We start from the raw sequence: 23,670 nt of genomic DNA, 5'->3' as shown, positions 1-23,670 counted from the left end.
CTGTCCCTAGGGAAGGCTGGGCAGGTGCTCCTGTCTGCCGTGGGGCCTCGGCCAGGTGCCCCGGCTGTCCTCCAGCCGAGGGGACCGCTGGCACCAGGGACCCGGAGGCCACGGCATCGGGGCTGCACGAGGCCCCGAGGCTTACCCTTCACACAGGCCTGTAGAAAGCTCACTTCAAAGTCGTTTTTTTATTCAACTGTGACTCGGCGATACACAATCCAGTGTATAAACAAGTGCCTGGCCTTGTTTCCCGTGTTTATTTAAAAATAAATATTATTGACAGTGAACTTGAAGTATGACAAGATGCATCTTTTTTAATCCGACGTCTCAAAAAGAAATAATTTACTTTCATAGAAAAATGATAAGCCCGAGAGGAAAATGTGAAATAAAAAGATTCCTAAACACAAGCATCTACTAAAAATATTTTCCTTTGTCAGAAAGGCCGGGACCCAACATTTTCACGTCGTCTCCTAAGATCACGGCGCGACAGTTCGTGCAAAACGAAGAGCTGGAGGCGAAGCGGAGAAAAGAAAAGTTCAGGGAAGTAGAGAATCCTGGGCCGGGAGCCCCCGGCACGGCCCGCCTCCATCTCGTTTGGAAACGGGATGCGTGGTGTCGGGGATCTACGACGTGTAACTCCCCCCACATGTGATTTATTTCATTTCCACGTGGTCTTTGTCATGCTTCTCTCAGTCTCTCGGTGTCCATCTGGCGACCCGGTCCTCGCCCGGGTCTGGGTCTGGGTCTGGGTCCGGGTCTGGGTCCGGGTCCGGGTCCGGGTCCGGGTTCAGGTCCGGGTCCAGGTCCAGGTCCGGGTCCAGGTCCGGGTCCGGGTCCGGGTCCGGGCGGGCGGTGTGGCCCCGCTGAGGTGCGCAGGGCAGGCGGCTGTCAGTGCCCCACCAGCCGGCCCAGGAGCGCGTGCAGAGCCAACAGGAGCAGCGCCAGGAGTGGGTCAGCGGAGGAGGTGGGGCCGGTGCCTGCAGGGGAGGGGGAGCAGTTAACGCCTGAATCACAGGAACCCAGCAGCCCGGACAGGCCCATGGAACATCCCGGCCTGGGCCTCTGGACCGACTGCTCAGGAGCCGGCTGAGGTCAGACACGGGGTGCTGGCTCCGGCGGGGTGCTCGGTTGGAGGGCTGGAGTCCAAGTCATTGTTTGTTGACTAAGAGGACAAGGGCCTCCTTTGCCGCTCTGGCTGGCACCCAGCCGGGGACGGACGAGGGGGGATGTGGTGCCGGCTGAGTGGACGGACGGCCAGGTGCCTGCGGAACTCACTCGGGCTCAGGTGCCCCCAAAACAGGGGAGAAGCCCCAGACGTAGCACCTGGGCCCGCGTTCCCACGGGGCCGCACCACCAGCAGCTGCGGGTCTTCTCAGACGAGACCCCCACCCGCTGCTCCCCGACCCCACCCTGGGCCCCGGGTGGCTGCCAGCCCGGCCCGGCCCCTGTGCCCTCGGCCTCCCTTTGCCCGGCTGCTCGCACTCTGCACCGTCCAGCCGGGCCGGGGGCGCCTGAGTTGGCCGTCACAGAGCCACTTCTGGTGCAGGATCAGGAGGCCGGGCTTTCGTCCCTCCTCTGTCCCTACGTTGCTGTGTGACGTGGGGGGCCGGTGCTCCTCGCCCTGACCTCCCTGCTGGCCCCCCGCGCCCCCCCCCCCCAGCTCTCTGCCCCCCAGAGACACTGCACCGGGCGGGCCAGCTGGCCCAGGTGCAGCCGAGAGGGAAGATGTCACCTTGCGAGGCGGCTGCTTCCTTTGCCGGCGTTTTAATTAAAGCCTCTTCACGGACGTTTATTCAGAGGGAGCCGGCGAGGAATAAGGGAGCTAACAGAACCGGACAGAGTTCGCTTCTGCCGTAAAATTCACGTGTGCTGGTGACAGGGCCGAGGCTGCGAGCAAAGGCCATTGCCCTTTAGAGGGAGTAAGAGGTCTTTGCGAGGAACGCGGGCGGGGTGCGGGTCTCAGCCTGTGCGGGTCCAGCCTGCTGGCCTGCCCCCCACAGCTGCCCCGGGGGTTGAAGACCAGCCCTGTTTACATCCAGCTCTCTCCCCACTCCCCCCGCCCCGCCCACTCCATGGCCTTTGTGTCCCTCAAGGCAGATGTGCCCCAGACCCCTTGGTTAGGCCAGCAGGGGACTCCACAGAGGCTGCTCCGTGTGCGGTCCCGGCCTCAGCCTCCCTGTCGGCGCTCGGCAGAGCCGGGCCTGGCCACCCAAAGGCGGGAATGACGCCTTGAGGCCCCGGGGGGGGGGGGAGGGCTCTGTCTGGTCCACAGGCCAGCAGCTCCTCCTTCAGCCCCCGCCCCGAGGGGGCCTGGGTCTCTCCTTCGGCCTCACACGGAGGACTTGAGAAACACAACTCAACCGAAAAGCTTGAACCCATGTTCATTCCGTAGCGTGTGCTCATCAGACACAGTGAGCGCCGAGGAGCTGTCCGCGGGCCAGGCTGCCGAGTGATGCTGCCCCGTGCACGCCCGTGACTCCGTCTTTAACGCGACGCAGTGACCGATCTGCCACCTGGAGATTTAATCCGTGAAATGCTCGGAAAAATAAGCACCCACACTGACTTAGGCATTGGGTGACAACACCCCATGGCCTGGCCGCCCCCCGAGTGCCCGTGTCCAGCAGAGGGGGCCCTTGCTCCCGCCCCCGCCAAGGAGCGATGGTGGGGCCCTCTGAAGGCGGAGCGGGGCCTGGGGCAGGTGGGGCCGGGCTGTGATCTCTGGTGCCACCTTCCTCCGCCCGAGGCTCAGGGACTGCAGGCAGACGTGGCTGCGTGGAATTCTGGGCCAAGGCCGTCTGTGCCACGCCACCATCCGGGGTCTCTCTCCCCGAGGCCCCCTCCCTGGGAGATTCGGGCTCCCTCCTGGGTGGGGGGCGGGCTCAGTGGGGCAGGGAGGGGTGGCGGATGGGCGGAGGGTCCCGGCCTCCGGACTCTGCGTGCCGCCCGCTCAGGCCCCCAGCGTCTCCCCTGGCGATCTTCGTCCTGCCGTGTCCCCATGCATCCCAGGAGGCCAAGCCCCGACCGGGACCGAACCCGCAACCCACGTACATGCCCTTGACCGGGAATCAAACCCACGGCCCTTCGGAGCGTGGGTCGGCGCTCTAACCACTGAGCCACGCCGGCCAGGGCTTGCAAATGCGTCTTAAAACCGAGCCGGCATCTCCCACACAGCTCAGGGTAGGCCACAGCCAGGCCCTGCGTCTGGCCCTGCGTCAGGCCCTGCGTCTGGCCGCTCGGAGCAGAACGAATCGATATCGCATTACAAGGGCACTTGACCTCGGTGACCCCGGGATGCCTGGGGACCCCTTCACACCCAGAGCTGTGAAAAGGGGCACCTGGCGGGTTAAGGAGCAGCTTCTTGCTGGGTTTGGCTCCTGGTGACATTAAAAGGGCTGGCGGCCCCCCCCCCCCCGGCTCGCTTGTGGGGGCTGCCCCCCCAGCTGGGGCAGGGGTCCGGCTCCGGGAGGGAAGCGTTTGGGGACGTGAGGCAGGAGGCTCAGGCCGAGCTGCAGAGGAGGGAAACCGCAGGACACGCACGTGGCAAAGGCAAGGTCTGAATGACTCCCCATCGTCACGGTCCCCGGGGCCGCTGCTTTGTCCCTAAGTTGGGGTCTCCCTCCTGCCGAGAGAATGGCCACTCCGTGGTGGACAAAGGCCGCCCACTCCATGGGGTTGACTTTCTCCTCCCACGGGGGACAGGGTGGGGAGGGGAGGGGTGTCTCTCAGAAGCTTTCCCAGGGCAGACCTAAGCAGAGAGACCAAGTCCCCGAACTCCCACACCACCTACAGGAAGCCTCCCCTGATTGCCTCCCCGGACAGGGGCCATCCCTGCTTGGGACTCCCCCTGACACAGACGGCTCTGCCCCGGCGCTCCCCGGGTGCCCCGACGCTCCCGAGCTGGGTCCGTGGCCGCCGTTGCTGGTTGCGCTCCTGGGAGCCACGTGACGGGCTGGTGAGAGGTTGGCACGCGCCCGATGACCACCCACGCTGGCCGCCGTGGGGAGCAGCCGGCATCTCCCGCCAGCGGTGAGGCCCAGCCGTGTCCTTTATGAAACGCTTTCCTCTTTCGGAGGCTCAGAGAGCCTCGCCCTCTCTCCTCCGGGGCAACTTCCCCAGATTTATTTCTCTCCCACGGCGGCCCTCCCTCCGGTCACATCAGCGGCGAGGGAAGAGCGGACGGCGGCTGTAAGGGGGTCGTTTCTGGGTGATCGTGCCATTGCCGCCAGCGCCCTCACCCACCGAGGGCCTGGGTCAGAGTGAGCGCCTTCACCTCCTCCAGAGCCCCCTCTGCTCGCGGTGTACTGTTGCCATGGCGACACCCAAGGCTGCTCCCCGGGTGGCTCCCAGCAGCCACAGCCTCTCCAGGGCCGGCACCCCATGGCCTTGGCTGTCTTTCTCGCACTGTTCATTGAAATACGGAGAGCCAGCCCTCCGGGTGGGCGCCAGGCAGCGTGCGCCACATCCGGCTGGCTCTCCCCGGGGCCAGGGCGCCTCGCCTACAGCGGAGCCCCCGGGCTAGCGAGCGGGTCACACGCTGCAGATGTGGGCCCCTCTCATGGGCCAACATACACGCCGTTCGGTGTCTTCTTCTGCGGCTGGCCCGGCCCACCGCTGCGCTTTCCTGTTAAAGGGCTTGTCTGGAAGGGCCTCTGCTTTGTTTGTTTATTTTCTCTTTATCCCCTTCTCCCCCCACCCCACCCCCCCCCCCCGAGAAATGGCTCCAGCAACCAAGTGCTCAGGAGAAATGGGTCAGCATTCAGATGAATTAGGAGCCGGATTTGCGGACGCGGCTAAGAAGGGGCCGTCTCCTGAGCCGGCGCTGCGGGATCCAGCCCGTGTTGTTGTTGTTTTTTTTTGTTTGTTTTTCTTTTTTTCCATAGGTGTATACACTAGTTATTAACAGACAAGGCCTACAGACTTATTTCTTCTTGGACACACCCACAGGGGGACCCCGGTGGCCTGTGGTCTTGGCGTACCGGCCTCGAACACGAAGACCCCAGAAGTGGCGCAGCCCTCTGTGGCCCCGAATTTTCTTCAGCCGCTGCAGGTCTTCACGAAGCTTGTTGTCCAGACCAGGCGTCCTCAAACTGCGGCCCGCGGGCCACAGGCGGCCCGCCGAGGACATGGATCCGGCCCGCCGGGTGCCGCTGCCTGTCCTGCTTAGCAGCCAACGCGTCCCGGGCCCGCAGTGCGCATAGGAATTTGTTCATAGTTGTTGTTGTTTTTTAAACTATAGTCCGGCCCTCCCACGGTCTGAGGGGACCGTGAACTGGCCCCCTGTTTAAAAAGTCTGAGGACCCCTGGTCCAGACCATTGGCCAGGACCTGGCTATATTTCCCGTCTTTCACATCCTTCTGTCTGTTCAGGAACCCATCTGGAATACGGTACCGGCGTGCGATCTGTATCCTGGTGATCACACGTTCCACCTCCTCCTCTGTGACCTCTCCTGCCCTCTTGGTGAGGTCGATGTCCGCTCTCCTCAACACCACACGAGCGTACCTTCGCCCTACACCAGCCGTGGGCAAACGACGGCCCGCGGGCCGGATCCGGCTGTTCTATCCGGTTCTCTTGCTCTCCCCTCCGCTCCTTGACTTTGAATTTTTTTTTTAAAATATATTTTATTGATATTTTACAGAGAGGAAGGGAGAGGGATAGAGAGCTAGAAACATCGATGAGAGAGAAACATCGATCAGCTGCCTCCTGCACACCTCCCATTGGGGATGTGCCCGCAACCAAGGTACATGCCCTTGACCGGAATCGAACCTGGGACCCTTCAGTCCGCAGGCCGACGCTCTATCCACTGAGCCAAACCGGTTTCGGCTCCTTGACTTTGAATTTATATTCGTTCACACAAACACTCCATCCATGCTTCTGTTCCGGCCCTCCGGTCCAGTTGAAGAACCCACGGTGGCCCTTGAGTCAAAAAGTTTGCCCACCCCTGCCCCACACCCTTAACGGCAGGGATGGCAAAGGCTGTTTCCCGACGCCCATCGATATTGGTGTCGAGCACTCGCGAAAAGTGCTGGAACTTCCCAGGAATCACTGGAGACCTGGCGGCGGCGGCGTGCAGACTTCCAGCAGAGGAGCAGCCCATGTTGTTTTCAAGCACAAATATCGCTGTCTCTTGACAAATGAGATGCGAAACCGATGAGCTTTTTGCACATCAACCTTCAGCGCAAAAGATGTATCTGGCGGCGTGGGGCACAGAGGGACGCAGGAAGGGGGCCTGGCCGGCGGAGCAGTAGCTGAAGGAAGGGATTCCCGTTGGCGCCCCCACCCCGCCCCCCGCCCCAGGCATAGGCATCGCCAGAGCAGCTCACTGCAAAACGGAGGGACACAGCCTTGCGGGGACTTCTGCCTGCCTTCCAGAACAATCGCTTACCGGTGACTGTCTGGGGCGGGGGGCGGGGGGCGGGGGGCTGGGCCCGCCCCGAAGTTGCCAACCTGAAACCCCCAGAGTGTCCACCTGCCCCAGGCCTGCCACCACCTTGCTAACTGGAAACTCAGCTCTGGGTTTGTCCTGGCGTTGGGGTGGGGTGGGGTCCGTCCCCTCCCTCTGAGGGCTGGGGCATTCCCGGCGTGCCCCCCCCAGATCCACCATCCACTTCTCTCCGCTCTGCCCTGAGCCTGGAGGCTGCCCGCATCGGCTGCCAACCCCGGGAGCCCCTGCCCAGCGGGAGGCCCCGACAGGAGGCCGGAGGGCAGGGCAGCGAGGCCCTCCTGGGTCACCGGGGTTGGCTGTGTCCCTCTGCCAAGGCCATGGCCACGGCTGCCATCAGGCTGGCCTCTCTGGATTAGGCTACCCGCTTCCACCCCTTGCTCCCGGGGTCCCGCCTGCTGCTGGCCCGGGGGACACACCCATCCTTCCTTAGCCGTCCTACCTTCGTCCACACCTTTATTTTATTTATTTTTTGTTAAATATATTTTTATTGATTTCAGAGAGGAAGGAAGAGGGGGAGAGAGAGAGAAACATCAGTGAGAGAGGAGCATCAATGATGAGAATCATGGATTGGCTGCCTCCTGCACGCCCCCTAGTGGAGATGGAGCCCACAACCTGGGCCTGTGCCCTGACCAGGAATCTAACCATGACCTCCTGCTTCACAGGCCCAAGTTCAACCACTGGGCCAGGCAGGCCCGGCTGGGTGTCCTCTAACAATGGTAGCGCTCCATCCTCCATCCTCACCCTCCCCCCCATGAGGACCTGATGGGGCTTACCCCACCGCCTGTGTCCAGGACCACCCTGGCCTCCACCAGGACAGCAGAGGTCTCCAGCCAGGCCCGCCCATGCTGCGTGGACAGCGTGTTCAGTAGAGCCAGGCGGTGTAGGACCCACCCCCCGGCCGCACACCCACAGCCACAGGTCCTGAACGCTCCTGGCATCCAACAGCAAGGCCAGAGCAGCAGAGAGACCCCCAGGGAGGCTGCCCAACGCGTCACGGGCCCACAAGTGACCAAATCATGAGGACGCACGGGCAAATGACCCGACCCTAAGGGGATGGGGGGGATCCCCCGCACGCCGTCCCCCCTCCCCCAATCCCGGGACCTTTCTCCAGCCCAGGATGCCAGCTTGGGCTCAGCCCCACGCCCACGGGGCATCATCCCGCGGCCCTGCCAGCGCCCCCTCTCCTCTCCGCGCGCACCTTACCGGTGCCATGCCTCTGGCGCAGAACCACCTGGCCGGGCGGCGAAGCTGACGAAGCTGACGAAGCAGCGGCTGCAGCGGCGACAGCGGTGGTGGCTGCGTGGGTGGCGGAGGCGGCGGCGGCCTCGGGGACTCCGGGACCGGGGGTGGCGGAAGGGCTTCCCGGAGGAGGCGGGCTCTTGAGGCTGCGGCCGCCGGGCTGGGACGTGGGGCGGCCCGCGGTGCCAGCGGCGCCCACGTGGTTGGCGCTGGAGGCGGGGCCGTGGCGCCGGGGCCCGCTGCTCTGGATGTGCGACACGGCCTCCGCCGCCTGCATGCGGGGCGGCGCGAAGCGGGAGAGCACGCGCAGCAGGGCCCGGGCCGCGTGCTCCTGCGTGTCCGCGGCGCCGTAGTCCGCCACGCGGCACTCGTACACGCCCTCGTCCTGCCGCCGCACGGCCGACAGCCGCAGCCGGTGCGAGATGTCATGGCCCTGGACACGCACGGTCTGCGGGAGAGGGTCTGGGTCAGGCAGGGAGGGGCGCCCCCAGCTCCCCCCGCCCGCATGGGGCTCCCAACCCTGACTGTGCCGGGGCGGCCCCGCCCATCGCCTGTGGCCCTGGTCCCCGTCATCGTCACAGAACCCGGGCTGGGCACCAGGCAGCGGGGGCTCTGAGGCTTGGCCTTCCCCCGCCTCCACATCTCACACTAACATTTCTTTATTCTTTTTTAAAAATACGTTTTTATTGATTTCAGGAGGAAGCGAGAGGGAGAAATAGAAACATCAGTGATGAGAGAGAATCATGGATCAGATGCCTCCTGCATGCCCCCTAATGGGATCGAACCCCGGGCATGTGCCCTTGACCGGAATCGAACCCGGGACCCTTCAGTCCGCAGGCCGATGCTCTATCCATTGAGCCACACCGGCCAGGGCGCCACTAACATTTCTTTATCTGGAATCTGGAGGCCTGAGAGGTATACCTGCGCGCATCCCCTGGCCCTACAGAGCTGGCCCTCCACCCTCCCAAGCAGGCAGGCGAGGCTGCGGCCTGGCGGGGACATGGGGAAGCACCCGGTTTGCAGTCCTCACCGTGCACCCAGGGAGCCCTCACCTCTGCACCCAGCGCAGGAGGAGGCCCTGCTAGTCTCCAGGCCTGACACTCGCACATTCCCGCTGGGAAAGCTTGGGCGCACGTCCTCCCTGAGTTACAAACCCCAGGACCCGGGTCCGGCAGGCCCGGCTAGATGGCCCAGCCCACCGGTCCCTCCCCCACCCCCATTCCCAACACCTTGCGCTGTGACCCAGGCGGAGGAGAGGGCTTCTCGTGGGGCGGGGGTGGGGCTCACCAGGCAGAGCCAGGGCTTGGCAGGCGTGAGGAGCAGCCGCCTCCCGCCCCCCCCGCCCCCCGTTGCTGGGAGAAACGCCCGCAGAGCAGACGCAGGCCGCCGCGCAGGGCCTGAGCGCATGCCATGGGTGAAGGAGAGGTTTACAGGTGAGCGCAGAGGGGAGGAAGGAGATGCGAGCCTGGGACCCTCTCTGTATACAAAAGAGAAACCGATCCCGCTCCTGGCGACGGAGGGCGCCGGGACACAATGCGGGGTTGCGAGGAAGTCCCTACACCGCGCGCCGCTGAGCCTTTCTAACCGGGAGGAAGGTGCGGGGCGCCAAGCGGCCAGAAGGGGTCTCCCGCGGCCCGCGGTGGGCTCCACACTTACGCTGATTTTAGTCGCATCCTTATTTGTTACCTGAAATGCAAAGAGCAAGAGAGGGAGACATGAGGCTCTCGGCCTTCAGGTTCGGGGGGTCTCAGATGCGCCTCCGGCCGGGGGACCCTCCGCAGGTGGGCTGGGACGTTTGGCTGTGGCCGGGGCTGAGTGCAGGAGGCTGTGGGATTTCCCGTGGGGCTCCCGGGGCAGGAAGCGGGGCTGCAGCTAAGCCGGGTGCCTGGCCAGAGAGAGGAGGCTGGGGTGCCGCCAGGTGAGAAGGCCCCTCTCCACGCCCGGGAGCACCCCGAAGTCCGGCCGCGTTTTTCCTAACCTTGCCTAAACTGGATGGGAGGGCCAGCGTATCTGGATCGGACCCCGGGGAGGTGCGAGCAGTAACTGGGTGGGACTCTGCGTAGAGAGGAGGGGTGTGTGCGTGTGTCTGTGTGTGTGAGCGTGGGCGCACTCCTGCGTGTGCTGGGCATACATAGGGACTGGGGGGAAGAGGCACAGGGGCCGTGGGCGCCCTCCCTCTGATCCTGTGAGGGCTGGAGGTGACCTGGGGGCTTCTGTGGACACGGGGCCCTGCTGGCCGCTGGAATCCAGGCCACCGGGGAGCTGAACTGTTCGGCCCAGCGCCCCGGGGGCCTCAGAGTGTCTGAGGGCAAGGAGAGGTGAGAGACCCCGTGTCTTCCTTCACCACCAGCACCCACCAGACCTGGGCCCGTAGGCGGCCCGCAAGAGCAGGTGGACTGGATGGGGTGGGCTTCCGGGAGGGTTCGGGAGAAGGGGTGCACGAACAGGATTTGGGGGTAACTGCTGTTGGAGACGCCGTGGGGTTGGGAGGGTGGGAGGTGGGTTGCCGCGGGCCGGGCGCTCTGCCTTCCCGGCGGCAGCGGGGTACCTGGCTCCGGGCGCCGGGCGCGCTCAGCGGCAGCTCGTGCAGCAGCTCGCGGGGCGGCGCCCGCAGGAGCCACCACTGGATCTCCAGCGAGTACGAGGCGGCGCCGCTGGCCCGGAACGCGCAGGGCATCTCGATGTCGTCTCCCTCCCGCACGGTCACATCGGTGGGGACTTCGGTAAACGACGCTGGGGGCGGGGAAGAGCAAGGCGTGACCAAGTGCGGGGCGGGGGCGGGGGCGCCCGGGTGGCCGGCCTGTGCTTCCCACTCCGCGGCTCCGCGCGTGGCCCGGGCACCAGCAAAGTTCGCCGGAGCAGCCGCCGGGCCGCTGCAGAGACCGGCTCCCGCGCAGGCTGCTTCCTCCGGGTCGCGGGGACCGCGGGAGGCTTGCGCGTCTCACCCGCGCCCACCCACCACCCGAGCTGGGCTGGGGCGCGCCGGGTCCGCTCCGAACGCCTCGGGCGCCCCGGTGGCGCCCCTTCACTGCGCTCCCCCTGCCCCTCGGGGCCGGTGCAGCCGGTCTGGGAACCGTGAAGCCGCCGCCTCTTCCTCCTCCTCTTCCTCTGCGGCGACCCGGGCAGCTGGCCCCGGCGGCCCCGGCAAGGACTCCCCACCCTGAACCCCCAGGCAGCCAAGTTCCCGCGCTCACCGTCGGCCGCGAGGAGCAGCAGGGCGTGCAGCAGCAGCGGCGGCAGGTGTCCGAGGGCGCCGAGCTGGGTCCGCTGTTCCATCTCCCGCGGGGGGCACGGCGGCCCGGGCGCGGAGAGGCGGCGGCGGCGGCAGCGCGGGCTCGGATCCGGCTGGGCTCGAGCTAGGACCCCTCCGAGCCTGCCATGGCCCCGCGGCGCCCCATCCTCCGCCGCCAGCGGCCGCCAATCAGTCCCGCTCCCTCGCCCGCAGGCCCGCGCGGCTCCGGCGGGGGGCGCTGCTCGGGGTGCGCAGCACGCGAGGTTCCCCCCAGAGCCTGCGGGCGGTCGGCCCGTGCCTCCCTCTATCCCCGCATCCGCCGGACGATGGGGAACCGCAGGTTAGTCTCTGCGCGGCGGGCCGGGCAGGGGCTGGGCCTCGCCGGGACCCATCCCTGGCCGAGGGGGCGCGCGCCTCGCCTCGCAGCCGCGAGTGGAATCCCGTCTCCCAGTCTCCTGTGGTCTGGCTCCAGCTGCCGCCTCCTCCGGCTCCCGCCGTGCTCTCCCGCCGCCGCCCCCGCCGGTGCCTCCGCGGCTCCCTCCGCAGGACGAGTGCGCGCTCAGCCGCGGCGCGCAGACCTGGCGCCGGACCTAGTGCGGCGCGGGGAGCGCGGGTCCGGCGTGGTTGGACCCAGAGCCGGAGAGAGGCAGGGAGAGGGGGAGGGAGGGAGGGCAGGGAGGAGGCGGTCAGTGGCTGGGTGCTGAGCCGCCTCCTCCGCGGCATACCCCGCCCTCCCCTCCCAACCCCTCCCAACCCCTCGCGCAGCCGGCCCCGCCCCGCCCCCGAGCGCCCCCTCCCCGCCGCGGGGGTCGCTGGCTGGAACCGCCGTCTCTCCGGTTGGAGCACAGCCCCGCCCCGCCCCCGCTCCGGCTGGGGGTCCTCCCGCCCGAACTCTGCCCGGCTTCGGCTTCTTCCCCATCTCCATCGCTCGAGGCGGCCGCTTATGCCTGCGCGCCGCGTGTCCGGCCGCCCTCTCCGCAGACCCCCGCCCCTAACTCCTTACCCGGGGACGAGCCGCCCCGCTCTTTGTCCGAGGCCCGGGCCGTGGAAGGTGGGCTGGCGCCCGCCCGGGGCCCCGGAGGGAAGCGGCGCGCCCTGCAGGTCCGGGCCGGGGCCGGGGCCGAGGCCGATGCCGGGAGTCTGCAGTGTGCGAGCGAGAAGTGAGCGCGGGGCGAGCAGGTGCCCGCGGCGCGGAGAGCGCACGAGAGAGCCAGCGAGCGGAGGCCGTGAGTGACGGCAGAGGCGGCGCGGGTGGGGTGAGGGGGGAGCGCCCCGCACGACTCGGGGCCACGGAGGTTTCCGGGAGGGCGGGGTTGGGGTTCCTGCAGGCCCCTCCGTCCCCACTCGTGCTTTGGCGGTCGCGCCCCCCCACCCCCGTTTACTGGGTGTAAGGGGGATTCCCGAGGCGGCGGGGAGGCAAAGGTCGTGTTGTCCACAGCCGCGTTTCAGAGCCCCCGCCCCGCCCCGCCCCCCCGCACCGCAGCCCTCTGCGGGAGTTCAGGCTGGTCCTCCAAGGGCGGCATGTGGTTGGGCTGGGCGCTCGGTCCTAGGGGCGAGTCCCACAGCCTGGCTTGGGTCCCTCTGGCGTCCTTTCCCCATGGGAGTCAGGCAGCGCACCCAGCATCTGGGCCCCTGATCCCCTGCCCCTAACCGCTCAGCTCCGGCGAGGCTGGGGTGAGAAGACCCTGCGGACTCACTTGTCTGTTTGCCCTGCTCACTAGCCCTCGGGGGGGCACCACACGCGGGTCCTAAAGAGCCAGGCCCGGAAGGAAATGGAAGGTCAGATACTGCCCCACAGCCTCAAAGAAGCTGTGTCCTACCCCCGCCTCCCCACCCACCAGGGCCTGGGTTTCAGTATCCTCGCCCGCCCGTGGCCAAGGAGTCATTCCCATGCCCACAGGCCATCCACTGACCCTGTCTGCCCGGGTCTCAGCCAGGACAGGGAGGAATATCCAGCACCTCCCCTCTCCGCAGTTTGTCTCCAGGGCCCCAGGAGGCGGTGGCCAGCGGCTGTCTTTCCTTCCACCCCCTGGGCCAGGAGCTTTCCTTGGAAATCCCACCACCACCGGCCCCGGCCGGTTTGGCTCAGTGGATTGAGTGTCAGCCTGTGGACTGAAGGGTCACAGATTCGATGGGGGTCAAGGGCACATACCTTGATCCCGGGCCAGGGTTGGGGCAGGAGGCAACCAATCAATGTGTCTCTCACATCAGTGTTTCTCTCTGTATGTGTCTCCCCCTGCCTTCCACTCTCTAAAAATCAATGGAAAAATATCCTTGAGTGAGGATTAATAATAACAAGAAAGAAAGAAAAAGAAAGAAAGAAAGAAAGAAAGAGAGAGAAAGAAAGAAGAGAGAAAGAAAGAGAGAGAGAGAAAGAGAGAGAGAAAGAAAGAAAGAAAGCAACTGCTGCAATTGTGACTGGGCCCCATTGCCGTCCTCAGCCTCGGAAGGGGGGGCAGACTTGCACTGTGCTCCCCGAATTAGGCCCTGGCGGAATCAGGGAAGCAGATTCATGCGGGGACTGGTTCTGAGCACGATTCTGTGGTCTTGAGTCCTGAGCTGGGGTGGATGGCCAGGGATGGGGGTGCACAGCGGGGAATTCCTGCTCTAGAGGGAGCCCCCCCTCACTCACCTTTAAGGTCTGTGGATCCTCTAAGCCAGGGGTGGGCAAACTTTTTGACTCGAGGGCCACCATGGGTTCTTCAACTGGACCGGAGGGCCGGAACAAAAGCATGGATGGAGTGTTTGTGTGAACTAATATAAATTCAAAGTAAAGGAGCGGAGGGGAGAGCAAGAGAACCCTCCGCTCTTTCGGCTCCGCGGGCCGGATAGAACAGCCGAACGGGCCGGATCCAGCCCGCGGGCCGTAGTTTGCCCACGGCTGCGAGTCTAAGCCGAATTACCCGGTGGGGGACGGTGTTCCTTGCCCGCTGCGGGAGTCGGGGTTATCATGAGTGAGTAACGTATACCCCTCTGCGTGCTTTCCACGTACCAGGCGCTGGCACACGCTCTCCCTGCGGTAGTTCTCAGCAGGACCACCGAGCGAGCCTTCTCCCACAGCAATCAGACCCCCCTTCCTCCGCCCAGAAGCCTGCCGTGGCTCCCTTCCACGTGAGAAAACACCCGTGGCCGTGCCGTGGCTGGCAAGGTCAGACCCTCGGCCTTCCCCTCCGCCTGCTCTGGCCTCGCCTGTGTTTGCTGTCCTCTCCCTGCCCACACTCCTCCGGCCACGCTGACCTCCTTCCCCAGGGCCTTTGCGCCAGCCGTATCACCTACTGGGCTTCCAATCCCGGGATCACTGACTCCATCACGTTCCTCAGCGAGGCCCGTTCGTTCTACCACTGCAGTCCGCCCCCCCCCCCCCCCCCCAGCGCTTGCAATGCCTCAGCCTGCCCACCGGTCTCCATCCTTCGCACTCACCTCGCACTAACCGTCTTTTAACACGTGCAGAGCTTAGGTCCCGGGCTTTCTGGTTGTGGGCTGGGCCTCTGTGACTGCTCTGCTCCCTGCGGGGTCTCCGGCCCCCGGGACAGGGTCGGGCATAGAGTAGGAACTTCAGTCGATATTCGTGAAGGGAATGAACAAGCTCATGTAGCCCCTACAACAACCCGGTGGGGTAGACGCCCTGATTGCACCCCATTTCAGAGGCAAGGTGGCTGAAGGTCACCCAGCTGGGAAGCCTTCACCCAGGTCTGTCTCACTCGTGGGTCCTAATTCTTAACCCAACACCCCAATTTCCCCTACTCCAGGCGAGACCGGTCGAGGCACCCGGAGCGGGTGGAGAGCAAGGCCCCGCTCCCCTGGACGGGGGCGGCGGCCTGAGCTGGCCTGGCGGCCTCCCTGCTGTGAGCTGGCATCCAGCAGCGGTGTGGACGGTGTGGACGGTGTGGACGGTGTGGACGGGGTCTGCTTGCTCTGCCGTCCCCCCTGCTGGACTGTGAGGGCAGCAGCTGCTCTGAATTGCTTCTCTGCGTCTTTAACTCCCCGCTGGGCCAGGCCCATCCTTGGGGCTCAATAAACCTTGGAACTGGGAGCACATTGTGGGGAAGGGGCGGGTGTTGGGAAGGGGCACTTTGCCTCCCTGTTGCTGGGGGTTTCCTGGTGGGCAGGGCACGGACTTCCGCCTCTTTGCCCTCGCCCTTTGGCCAGACTGCAGTCCCCGCCTGTCCTTGCCAGTGCCCGGCTGCCCCCTCCTGCGGGGTCCCTGGGTCCTGGTGGGGCCTTGAAGGCGGCGTCTGGGATGGAGCATGGGTGTGGCTTCCCCAAGGGGAGACTTCTCGCTGGGGACACAGCCACCCAGCCCCACCCACTGCCTGTGTCCCCGGGGCTCCCACAATGACGACTGTTTAGCGCAAAGCGGTTTCCCGCTGACAGGCCTGTGCGAACATTCCAGGACTGTGTGTCTCCCCTCCCTAGTGTCCAGCGGAGCTAGTTCAGACAACCTTGGGGCTACAAGGCGTTCCCCCCCCCCCTCCACCCACAGACTCGGAAATGCTGTCGGATCGCTGTGCACAGGGGCCTGGAGGGGAACCCCTGTCACGTGATCGCAGGCGGAAGTCTGTCTCACCCACCCATTCGGCTGTGCCCACCCAGCCCTGGCCCTCCTGCCACCGGTACTCCGAATGGTCGTCATGGTTGGGCCGAGAGTGCGGGTCTGCACCCCTTGGCAATACCATCATGCAGGTGAATGTCCTGAACTCGCAAAGGCGCATCCAGAAGTGCCCCTTAGCAAGCCTGCCCGGCCTCTTGTGCAAACAGCCCACGCGAATGTTTTCCTGGAACCGGCTCTCGGAATGTGTTTCTGTGACGCTCAGGTCCTCTCGGAGTGTTGGTTTCGACATTCTTTTCTCGGCTGACCTTTGCTGTCCTCTCTCCGCCGCCCGCGGCAACATTGATTGGGGGTAATGTATTTTGAGTTGTAGATGCCGGCCATCCATAAACTTTGCTATCAGTAATCCCGGCACACTCTGTGTACCCGACAGCTTCAAGGAAAACACCAGATTTATGAGGGCTTTCATTTTGGGCCAGTTTAGTGATTCGCTCGCCCTCAGTGTCAGGGGATAAAGGCCTGAGATAAAGGCCTCCAAGGGTTCACGTCAGGTCGGCGGCCCCAGCTCGGGGCCGGGGTGGCGGAGGCTCTGGATGTGCCCCGGATGGATGGTGGGGATGGAATTGATGGCTGACCACCCCTGAGATGTGAGGGAAGCAAGTGGGAGAGCTCACAGCTCGGGGTCCTGCTGCCCTTCTGGCCCTGCCTTCCATCCGAGGAGGACAGCGGGCTGCTGCCTCGCGGAATCACGGGAGACAAGAGAGGGCCTCTGTCTCGGGGCCATCAGGAGGCCGCCTCCCCTCGTGGGCACCCCCAGAACAGGCTGGGTGGCGGGCAGCCTGTGCCTGGCCGGCAGCAGTCAGGGGCTCAGTTGTCAGGCCGCAGGGTCTGCCTGTCATTGCTGTTCCGGGTCACCAGGCTGTGTCCCCCAAGCCTGGGGCTGTTTGCTTGCTGTCGGAGACGGGATTGATGGGGCCTGGAGACCCTGCAGAGGGAGAAACTCCGGGCAGAGCTGCTCCACCTCAGACATTCACTCAGCCGCCGCGTCCTGAGAACCTGCGCCTCCATGGTCCAGCACACATCTGTGGGCATGACTCACCACGTGGCTGGTGTGGGGACCCGCAGGCACCTGCACTTCAGCCCGGCGGCGCCGGGACACACGGCACAGAGGAACAAAGACCAAGCCTGATCATCGCACGCAGTGATCCTGACACGCAGCACGCACACGCGCAGATGTGCACACAGACACATGCACGTGCACACATACGCACGCGACAGATGCGCGTGCACGGGAGCACGGACAGCACACATGCCCATGCACACGCACACAGACACGCACGAGTGCATCAATGCGCGCACGGACACACGGAGCACGTGCACACAGACGCGCATGCGCACAGGCACACAGAGAGCACAGACGCGCATGCGCACACGCACACCTAGCGCACAGATACACAGACGCGCATGCGCGTACCCACAAGCCCCTGGGGCCAGGGGAAGACCTGGGAGAGGAAGAGGGCTTCAGGCACAAGGCCAAGGCCAGGGCTGAGTAAGGTGGCGTTTCGGAGGGTAGAAGGCGGCAGATGGTCGTGAGGGACCGGGAGTCAGGGCGGGCGAGGGCACGCGGGGTTTCCGTGCACAGAGAGCGGGCTCCACGCCTACGGGGGAAGCTAACCAAACAGAATGCCCGTGGCCCTGGCCGGGACCGCAGGGCGGTGGGTGCCAGCGGGGAAGACTCCCCGGAGGCCTTTTGGCTCAGCCCTGGACTGACTGGGGGGAGGGGAGGGGTCAGGGTCGCCGGCATCCGGGTGAGCCTGTGCCGGCGCGCCCTGGGGAGCCGGGGAGGTGAGGACTTGGCGGGGACACAGGGCATTGGCTGAGCTGAGGGGCAGGAAAGGCCGGGCTTGGGAGTGGAAGGTGGCCAGGAGGAGGGCTGACCCTGAAGGCAGCCCCGGGAGGGGTGGGAGCGGGAACCTGGGGGCTGAGGGGGGCGGGGGCCGGGAGGGGCCAGGCGTGGCCACAGACCCTCCTGGTTTGGGCCCAGCTCCGAGGAGAGGCCTTTTGCCGAATCCTCACGTCCCGCCTCTCTCTTCTCTCCACTCGCTTGTCCGTGACACGGGCTCTGACTCGGCAGCACGATGGGCACCAGGAAGGCTGAGGGTTCCAGGCTGGCCCCACGGAGCCCGGGTTCAGGGGCCCAGTGCCTCGCCCACCCTCCTGGTTCCCCGAGCTGCCTGAGGGGCCTCCGACTGCCGGGTTTGGTTGGGAAAGCCCGGAGCCTCAGTTTCTCCAACTGCAACGTGAGGTTTTAATTCCTGCCCTGACCCCCCTTTTCTCCCCACGTCCCATGGAGATGCTCAAAAGAAACTGGGTCAGGCTTGGCAAACGTAGCAGGTGGGCAGACGCCATCCCCCGTGAGCCTGCAGACCCTGCCTCGCGCCTCGTCTGTGGCTCCGTGGCAACAAAGCTAAGTGGACCGAGGTGGTGTCCAGGGCTCTGGTTCTGACCCTGGTCTCCCGTAGCCTCGGTTTTCCCATCTGTAAACAGGGTACCTGCTGTGCCCACAAAGAGGGTGAATGGAAGGCTTCCTTGTTTGTTGCTCTTTTTTATACGTTTTTATTGATTTTTAGAGAGATAGGAAAGGAGAGGGAGAGAGAGAGAAACATCAATGAGAGAAACATCAACATCAGTTGGCTGCCTCCTGTATGCGCCTTGCTGGGGATCGAGCCCACAACCCGGGCATGTGCCCTGACTGAGAATCGACCCGGTGACCTCCTGGTGCATAGGTCAATGCCCAACCACGGAGCCACGCCAGCCGGGCGGGAGGCTTGGTGTTGAGATCCCCTGTGGCCTAGCAGGGGCCACGCGCTAAAGCGTGAGCCTCGCCGGCCGTGCTGTGTCGAGGATGCAGGCGGGGCCTTCAGGGTGGTGTCTGGCCGGCGACCTTGAATCTGAGCGCTCGGGGGCCGGTGTTATTGGCGGGAGGTGACCCGTGGCGCTGAGTGTGCCCTAATGGATTTTCTTACCGCCTCTGTGCGTCCTTTTTATTTAATCATTTGCCAGAGTAAATCTTACAGGCCCACGGAGAGTTTATTTTTTAATTTTTAATATTCTCAATGCACTCAGGGGTTTATTTCCCACTAGATCTATTCGTTTAATTTAGTGGAGGACAGACTTTGTACTTAACCCAAAATTGCTTTGACATTATGGAGAATTAAGAGGCTGGAGCCAGACGGATCGGAGCGGATCGATCTGTTTGAGAGAAATCTCTGTCATTTCCCTGCGTTCTGTCTTCACCTTCGTGGTGAGGAAGGTGATTAGAATACGGACTGGCCCAACCGGCGTGGCTCAGTGATTGAGCGTCGACCTATGAACCAGAAGGTCACGGCTTCCATTCCCAGTCAGGACACATGCCTGGGTTGCAGGCTCCATCCCCAATAGGGGGCCTGCAGGAGGCAGCTGGTCTGTGATTCTCATCATTGATGTTTCTCTCTCTCCCCCTCTCCCTTCCTCTCCGAAATTAATAAAATATATTTTAAAAAAAGAAAGAAAATGGGCTGGCTAAGAACAGCAAAGCGTGCCCAGAGGGTCAGGGTGCTGGCTCCCGTGTTCCCTGGGGACCCCCGGAGAGGTCTCCCCTTGACGAGATGGCGGTGGAGGTCCCAGGGCAGCCGCTGTGGGGAGGGGGGCAGAGGTGTCGGTAAGCAGCCAGCCCCTGAAGTGCTGCCTCATGGTCAGAGCACCAGGGTGGGTGCAGAGCGCTGGGCCCCGGCGCCCGAGTGCAGACGGCACCCGGTGCCCCACGCCCCGGACTCTCGGTGCATTTCTCCAGCACGCCAGGCTGAGCCTCAGCGCCCCCGGCAGAGGGCCCCGCTTCCCCCGGGAGGGCAGGTCCCCGGGGCCACAGCGGGTGCAGCGTGGAGGGGACGGGACAGTATCCTCTCTGGCCGCGGAGCCCCAAGTGCCTGGGAGACCCCGGAGATGAGCGTGTCTCCCTCCATGGCTTCCCCCGGCACGTGCACTACGGGCTCCAGGAGGGACAGGGTCGCCGTGCGCGGGGTTCTGACCGCAGCCTGAGCAGGCTGGGCCCTGGCATCGAGGCCCCCGCCTCTCGGCGCCGATGTCCGGTCCTGGGAGAGGCTTCCCGGCCCCGTTTGTGTTTCCGTGACCTTCACGCCTCGCTGGCCCCTTTAAGCTCCTCCTGCTGATGGACCGGCAGCTGCCAGCGCTGCTCCGCTTGTGAAATGTCAGTGGTTTCATATCCACCCCGGGGTTTATGGCCTCCCCCCCGTTTCCAATGGGGTTTGGTTCAGTCAAGGCCGAGTGACAGCAGATTCCTGTTCCAGTCGAAGTTGACGGAAGGTCACCATGCCCGGGGAGCCGGGGGCGACCATGGCTTTGCACACAAGTGATTACCCGGTCCCCCCACCCCCTGGGCCCTGGAGCCAGGCCCTGCCTCCCCCAGGACTGCAGTTCCAGGTGGGTGTGGGCGCTGACCCCGGGGGCCTGCTGGCCGGGGGCTTAAGCCCACAAAAGTGCCCCGGTTTTGTTTGCAAAATGTCTTCGATGCTTCAGACCGAAGTTAATTTTTCACAGTAATGTTTCAAAAATGGTTTCAAAATGTCATTTTCCCTTTCCAAAGAAAAGAAAGAAAGAAAGAAACCCGTTGAATGAGATGCTGTGTCGGGAGAGGCCAGGCGGCAGGCACGCTGGGCCGGGCCCCCATCCTCTGTGGTTTGCCCCCTGCCCTCCCCAGACAGCCAGCACCAGTCCTGCCAATTCAGGCCCAGGGCTGCCGAGGCTGGAGAGGGGGCATGAGGCTTTGTCTCCGTTTCGATCTCGCCCGTGGCTTTAAAGACGTGATGTGCAGGAATTCAGCCCCACTGGACAAGCCTCCAGGGCCCCTGCTGTGAGGGTGGCTGTGTGGGCACGCTGTGGGCAGAGCGCGAGCTCCCCGGGGGGCCCTGGGAAGACCGGGCGAGGCAGAAGGGGCGTGGGGTGTAGCCGTGGCTTCCAGAGCCCACCCAGCCGGCTGTGGCTGGAGGGAGGCCCGGTGGCCAGGTGAGGGGTGGCACCTCTGAGGGAGGTGACAGAGCTGAGGGTGCCAGAGCTGGGGGCGCTTCGTGGGAAGAAGGACAGTGGCAGGGTGCACCTGATACACCCGGAGGGCTGCCCGGGGGAAGCTGCCCTCCCACGCTCGCTGTTGCCTCTGGGCCCCGGGCGGGACCTGGAGGAAGGCTGCCCAGCCCCCCCTCGCTGTCCTGACCCTGCCTCTTGCTCGTGCATGTTGTCTCCTCGAAGAACGTCTGCTGCGGGCACCTGCTCACGCCGGCCCCCATCTCCCACCCCGGGGCAGACCAGCCTTCCAGGGTGAGCCCTCAGGACACGGGTGGTGGGCACGTGTGGAGTGTGTTTATGGGCATGTGCGTGTGCAGACAGCATTCCCGAGTGCAGCTGGCATGCCTGCGTGTGTGTGCACAGACAGCGTGTGCGTGCACGAACAGTGAGTGACAGCTGGGGTGAGCAGACAGCGAAGGTGTGTGGAAATGTGTGTGCGTGCGGGGACCGTGTGCCTGCACATGGCACGTGTGTGTGCAGGCTTGAGTGGTCACACACAGGCAGGGGGGGCAGGAGGCACCCCAAGCCTCTTACGGGCGAATAGGAAAGGGCAGACTCTGCTCTCTGCCCCTCACCTCCTCCCCGTCCCCCTCCTCCCCCTCCCCCTCCCCCTCCCCCTCCTTCCCCCTCCTCCCCCCTCTTCCTCCATCTCCTCTCCCTCCTCCCCCCTCTTCCCCCCTCTTCCCCCCTCTCCTCTCCCTCCTCCCCCTCCTCCCTCCTCCTCCCCCCTCTTCCCCTTCCTCTTCCTCCCCCTCCTCCCCCCTCTTCCCCCCTCTTCCTCCCCCTCCTCCTCCCCCTCTTCTTCCTCCTCCTCCTCCTCCCCCTCCTCCCCTTCCTTCCCCTCCTCTTCCTCCTCCTCCCCCTCCTCCCTCTCCCCTTCCTCCTCCTCCCCCTCCCCTTCCTCCTCCTCCCCCTCCTTCTCCCCCTCCTCCTCTTCCCCACTCCTCCTCCTCCCTCCTCTTCCCCCCTCCTCCTCCCCCTTTCTCCCCCCTCTTCCCCTTCCTCTTCCTCCTCCTCCTCCCCCCTCTTCCCCCCTCTTCCTCCCCCTCCTCCCCCTCCTCTTCCTCCTCCTCCCCCCCCTCCTCCTCAGCATCATCGCCATTTGCTGAGTGTTCACTCTGTGCCCAGCAGAGCAGACCTCCAGGAGCCATCGCTTTTTAAAAACGGTTTTTATTCTGTTTTTTTAGAGAGAGGAAGGGAGAGGGATGGAGACAGAGACATTGACGAGAGAGGAGCATCATCGATCAGCTGCCTCTCGCACGCCCCCACTGGGGATGGAGCCCGCAAGCTGGGCATGTGCCCTGCCTGGGAATCGAACTGGTGACCTCTTGGTTCCTGGGCTGACGCTCAGTCACTGAGCCCCTGGCGGGCGGGAGCCACTCCTGGAACAGCTGCATGAACGAAGGCGGGAGCGCATTGGCCTGTGAGGCTGACTCCTCACTCCGTCTTGCAGATGGGAAGTCTGGGCGCTGGCGCGGGTTAGTGACGGAATCACAGGACGCAGCCCTGGCACGGGGGCCAAGTGAAGGTGTCCCACCAGCCAGCGGGGCGCCACCCGGGTCCCCACTCAGTTCCGGGAGCCTTGGACCCTGTCACCTCCCGAGTCGGGGTTTCCCCTCTGAGCGGCTCAGGTTCGTCAGCGCAGACTCAGCCGAGCACCTGGCTGATTATTTCCAAAAATATTGACTCATCACGGAGAGAAAGCTCTTCTCCCTGCTGCCCGTCAGCAGAAAATTGCCTTTGGTTTTAGCATTTCGTCAGCCGCATAAAGCGAATGCATGTAAATGCATAATTAGCAATAATAGCCTGGGAAACTCACCCTTGTTTGTAGAATTGGGCTTGTTAAATGACAACGGGAGCCAACGGCGTGCCTCTCGCTCCTTCGACAGGCCCGAGGCTGGGCCTGCCCTGCTTTGTGGGGGTGCCCGGCTCTGTGGGGGGACCCTGGAGAGGGCATGCCCTCTGAGGAGGCGTGGGCACCACCTGTCCAAAAGGGGCCTCTCTCGGCCCGTGAACGGGCCACTCAGAAACCTCTGCATAAACACGTCACAGGTGGCAGCCGCTGAGGACAGGAGTCCGGTGATGATTTCCTCAGCCCTTGGGCTTTCTGGGGGGGCGGGTGGGGGGGCAGGCCACAGCCCCCTGATCCTGGGCTGTGGTGGGAAGACCCCGTGAGTGCAGGTGCCTGGGGCAGGGGCGTGCTCTGCGAATGCTGACTTTCCTCATTGTCATTGTCATTGGCATTGCCAGCATTTACCTTCACTCACAGCCAGGGGTGCGGACATGGCGAAGGAAGGGCTCTGATTTCTTGGACCTCACCATCGAGGGCAGGGTGGGGGGGACCTTTTCCTGCCAAGGGCCACGTGTTACAATATCATTCGCAGGCCACCCAGTTATCAACTGTAAATCATAGACTCCCGGCTCCACGGCCAGGCCCCGCCTCCCACTCTCCGGCTGGAGCTCAGTTTTCTGCCAGTGACTCTGGCGGAGTCCCGGCCGGATCTGCCCAGGTCTTTTTTTTTTTTTTTAAAATATACTTTTTGTTCGTTTTTTTAGAGAGAGAGGAAGGGAGAGGGATAAAGAGATAGAAACATCTATGAGAGAGAAACATCATCGATCGGCTGCCTCCTGCACGCCCCCCGCAGGGGATCGAGCCCGCAAGCTGGGCCTGTGCCCTGACCAGGAATCGAACGGTGACCTCCTGGTTCAGGGGTGGATACACAACCGCTGAGCCACGCCGGCTGGGCCTGCTTTGGATATTTTCAATCTGCTTTCAGGGGGGCTCTGAGGGCCCCACATTCTGTGATGATGCATTTGGGCTCCAGGAGCAGAATGTTTCTTAGCCCCACCTTCAGTGCCTCCTCTTGGGGGACCACACTTGGGATTGCTGCCCACAGCGCTCCCTGGACCCTGCTGGTCGACCTGCAGGCAGATACGGTCCCTAGCCGGCTGTCCAACCCTCACCGGCAGTCCTGCCCCCGCCCCCTCTTCCTAGGGCCCCAGCTTTCTAAGAAACAGCCCTGAAAGGATCGCAGAGCAGATCTCCAGAACCTCCTGAGTGAGGCCCAAGCCACAGTGGGACGGGCTGCC

The 23,670-nt window shown here is 64.3% G+C and overlaps 2 protein-coding genes across 4 annotated transcripts; both read right to left on the bottom strand.

The window, feature by feature from the left end:
• Positions 1-236: 236 nt before the first annotated feature.
• Positions 237-12,125, bottom strand: VSTM2B (V-set and transmembrane domain containing 2B). Of its 3 annotated transcripts, XM_080644880.1 has the most exons (6): positions 11,917-12,125; positions 10,876-11,503; positions 10,230-10,414; positions 9,338-9,367; positions 7,646-8,129; positions 237-977 (listed from the first exon to the last, which is right to left on the bottom strand). In XM_080644880.1, exons 2-6 carry the CDS (start codon positions 10,955-10,957, stop codon positions 889-891), a joined length of 870 nt encoding a protein of 289 aa, XP_080501006.1. In that variant the 5' UTR covers positions 10,958-11,503; positions 11,917-12,125; the 3' UTR covers positions 237-888. The 3 variants fall into 3 exon arrangements, with proteins under 3 accessions (XP_080501006.1, XP_080501008.1, XP_080501007.1); XM_080644882.1 differs by lacking the exon at positions 9,338-9,367; XM_080644881.1 differs by lacking the exon at positions 11,917-12,125 and having other exon boundaries at positions 10,876-11,564.
• On the bottom strand, positions 4,919-6,094 carry LOC308235264 (small ribosomal subunit protein uS13-like; the record flags this gene model as incomplete). The annotated part of the gene is made up of 3 exons (XM_080644026.1): positions 4,919-5,087; positions 5,299-5,499; positions 5,937-6,094. The coding sequence occupies 3 exons, from the start codon at positions 6,092-6,094 to the stop codon at positions 4,919-4,921; spliced, it is 528 nt and encodes a 175-aa protein (XP_080500152.1).
• Positions 12,126-23,670: the final 11,545 nt, after the last annotated feature.

This window comes from Plecotus auritus, assembly GCF_963455305.1.
Source record: "Plecotus auritus genome assembly, chromosome: 10".
NCBI classification, from domain to species: Eukaryota; Metazoa; Chordata; class Mammalia; order Chiroptera; family Vespertilionidae; genus Plecotus; species Plecotus auritus.
The sequence above is the reverse complement of the archived record's forward strand: the minus strand, read 5'-3'. Positions and strand labels throughout refer to the sequence as shown.

Coding starts and splice junctions, on each gene's coding strand:
- VSTM2B (XM_080644880.1), bottom strand. CDS start 10,957: ATGGAACAGCGGACCCAGCTCGGCGCCCTCGGACACCTGCCGCCGCTG. Junction 10,415..10,875: donor GCTGCTCCTCGCGGCCGACG/GTGAGCGCGGGA, acceptor CCCCGCCCCCAG/CGTCGTTTACCGAAGTCCCC. Junction 8,130..9,337: donor AGGATGCGACTAAAATCAGC/GTAAGTGTGGAG, acceptor CCTCTCCCGCAG/ACCGTGCGTGTCCAGGGCCA.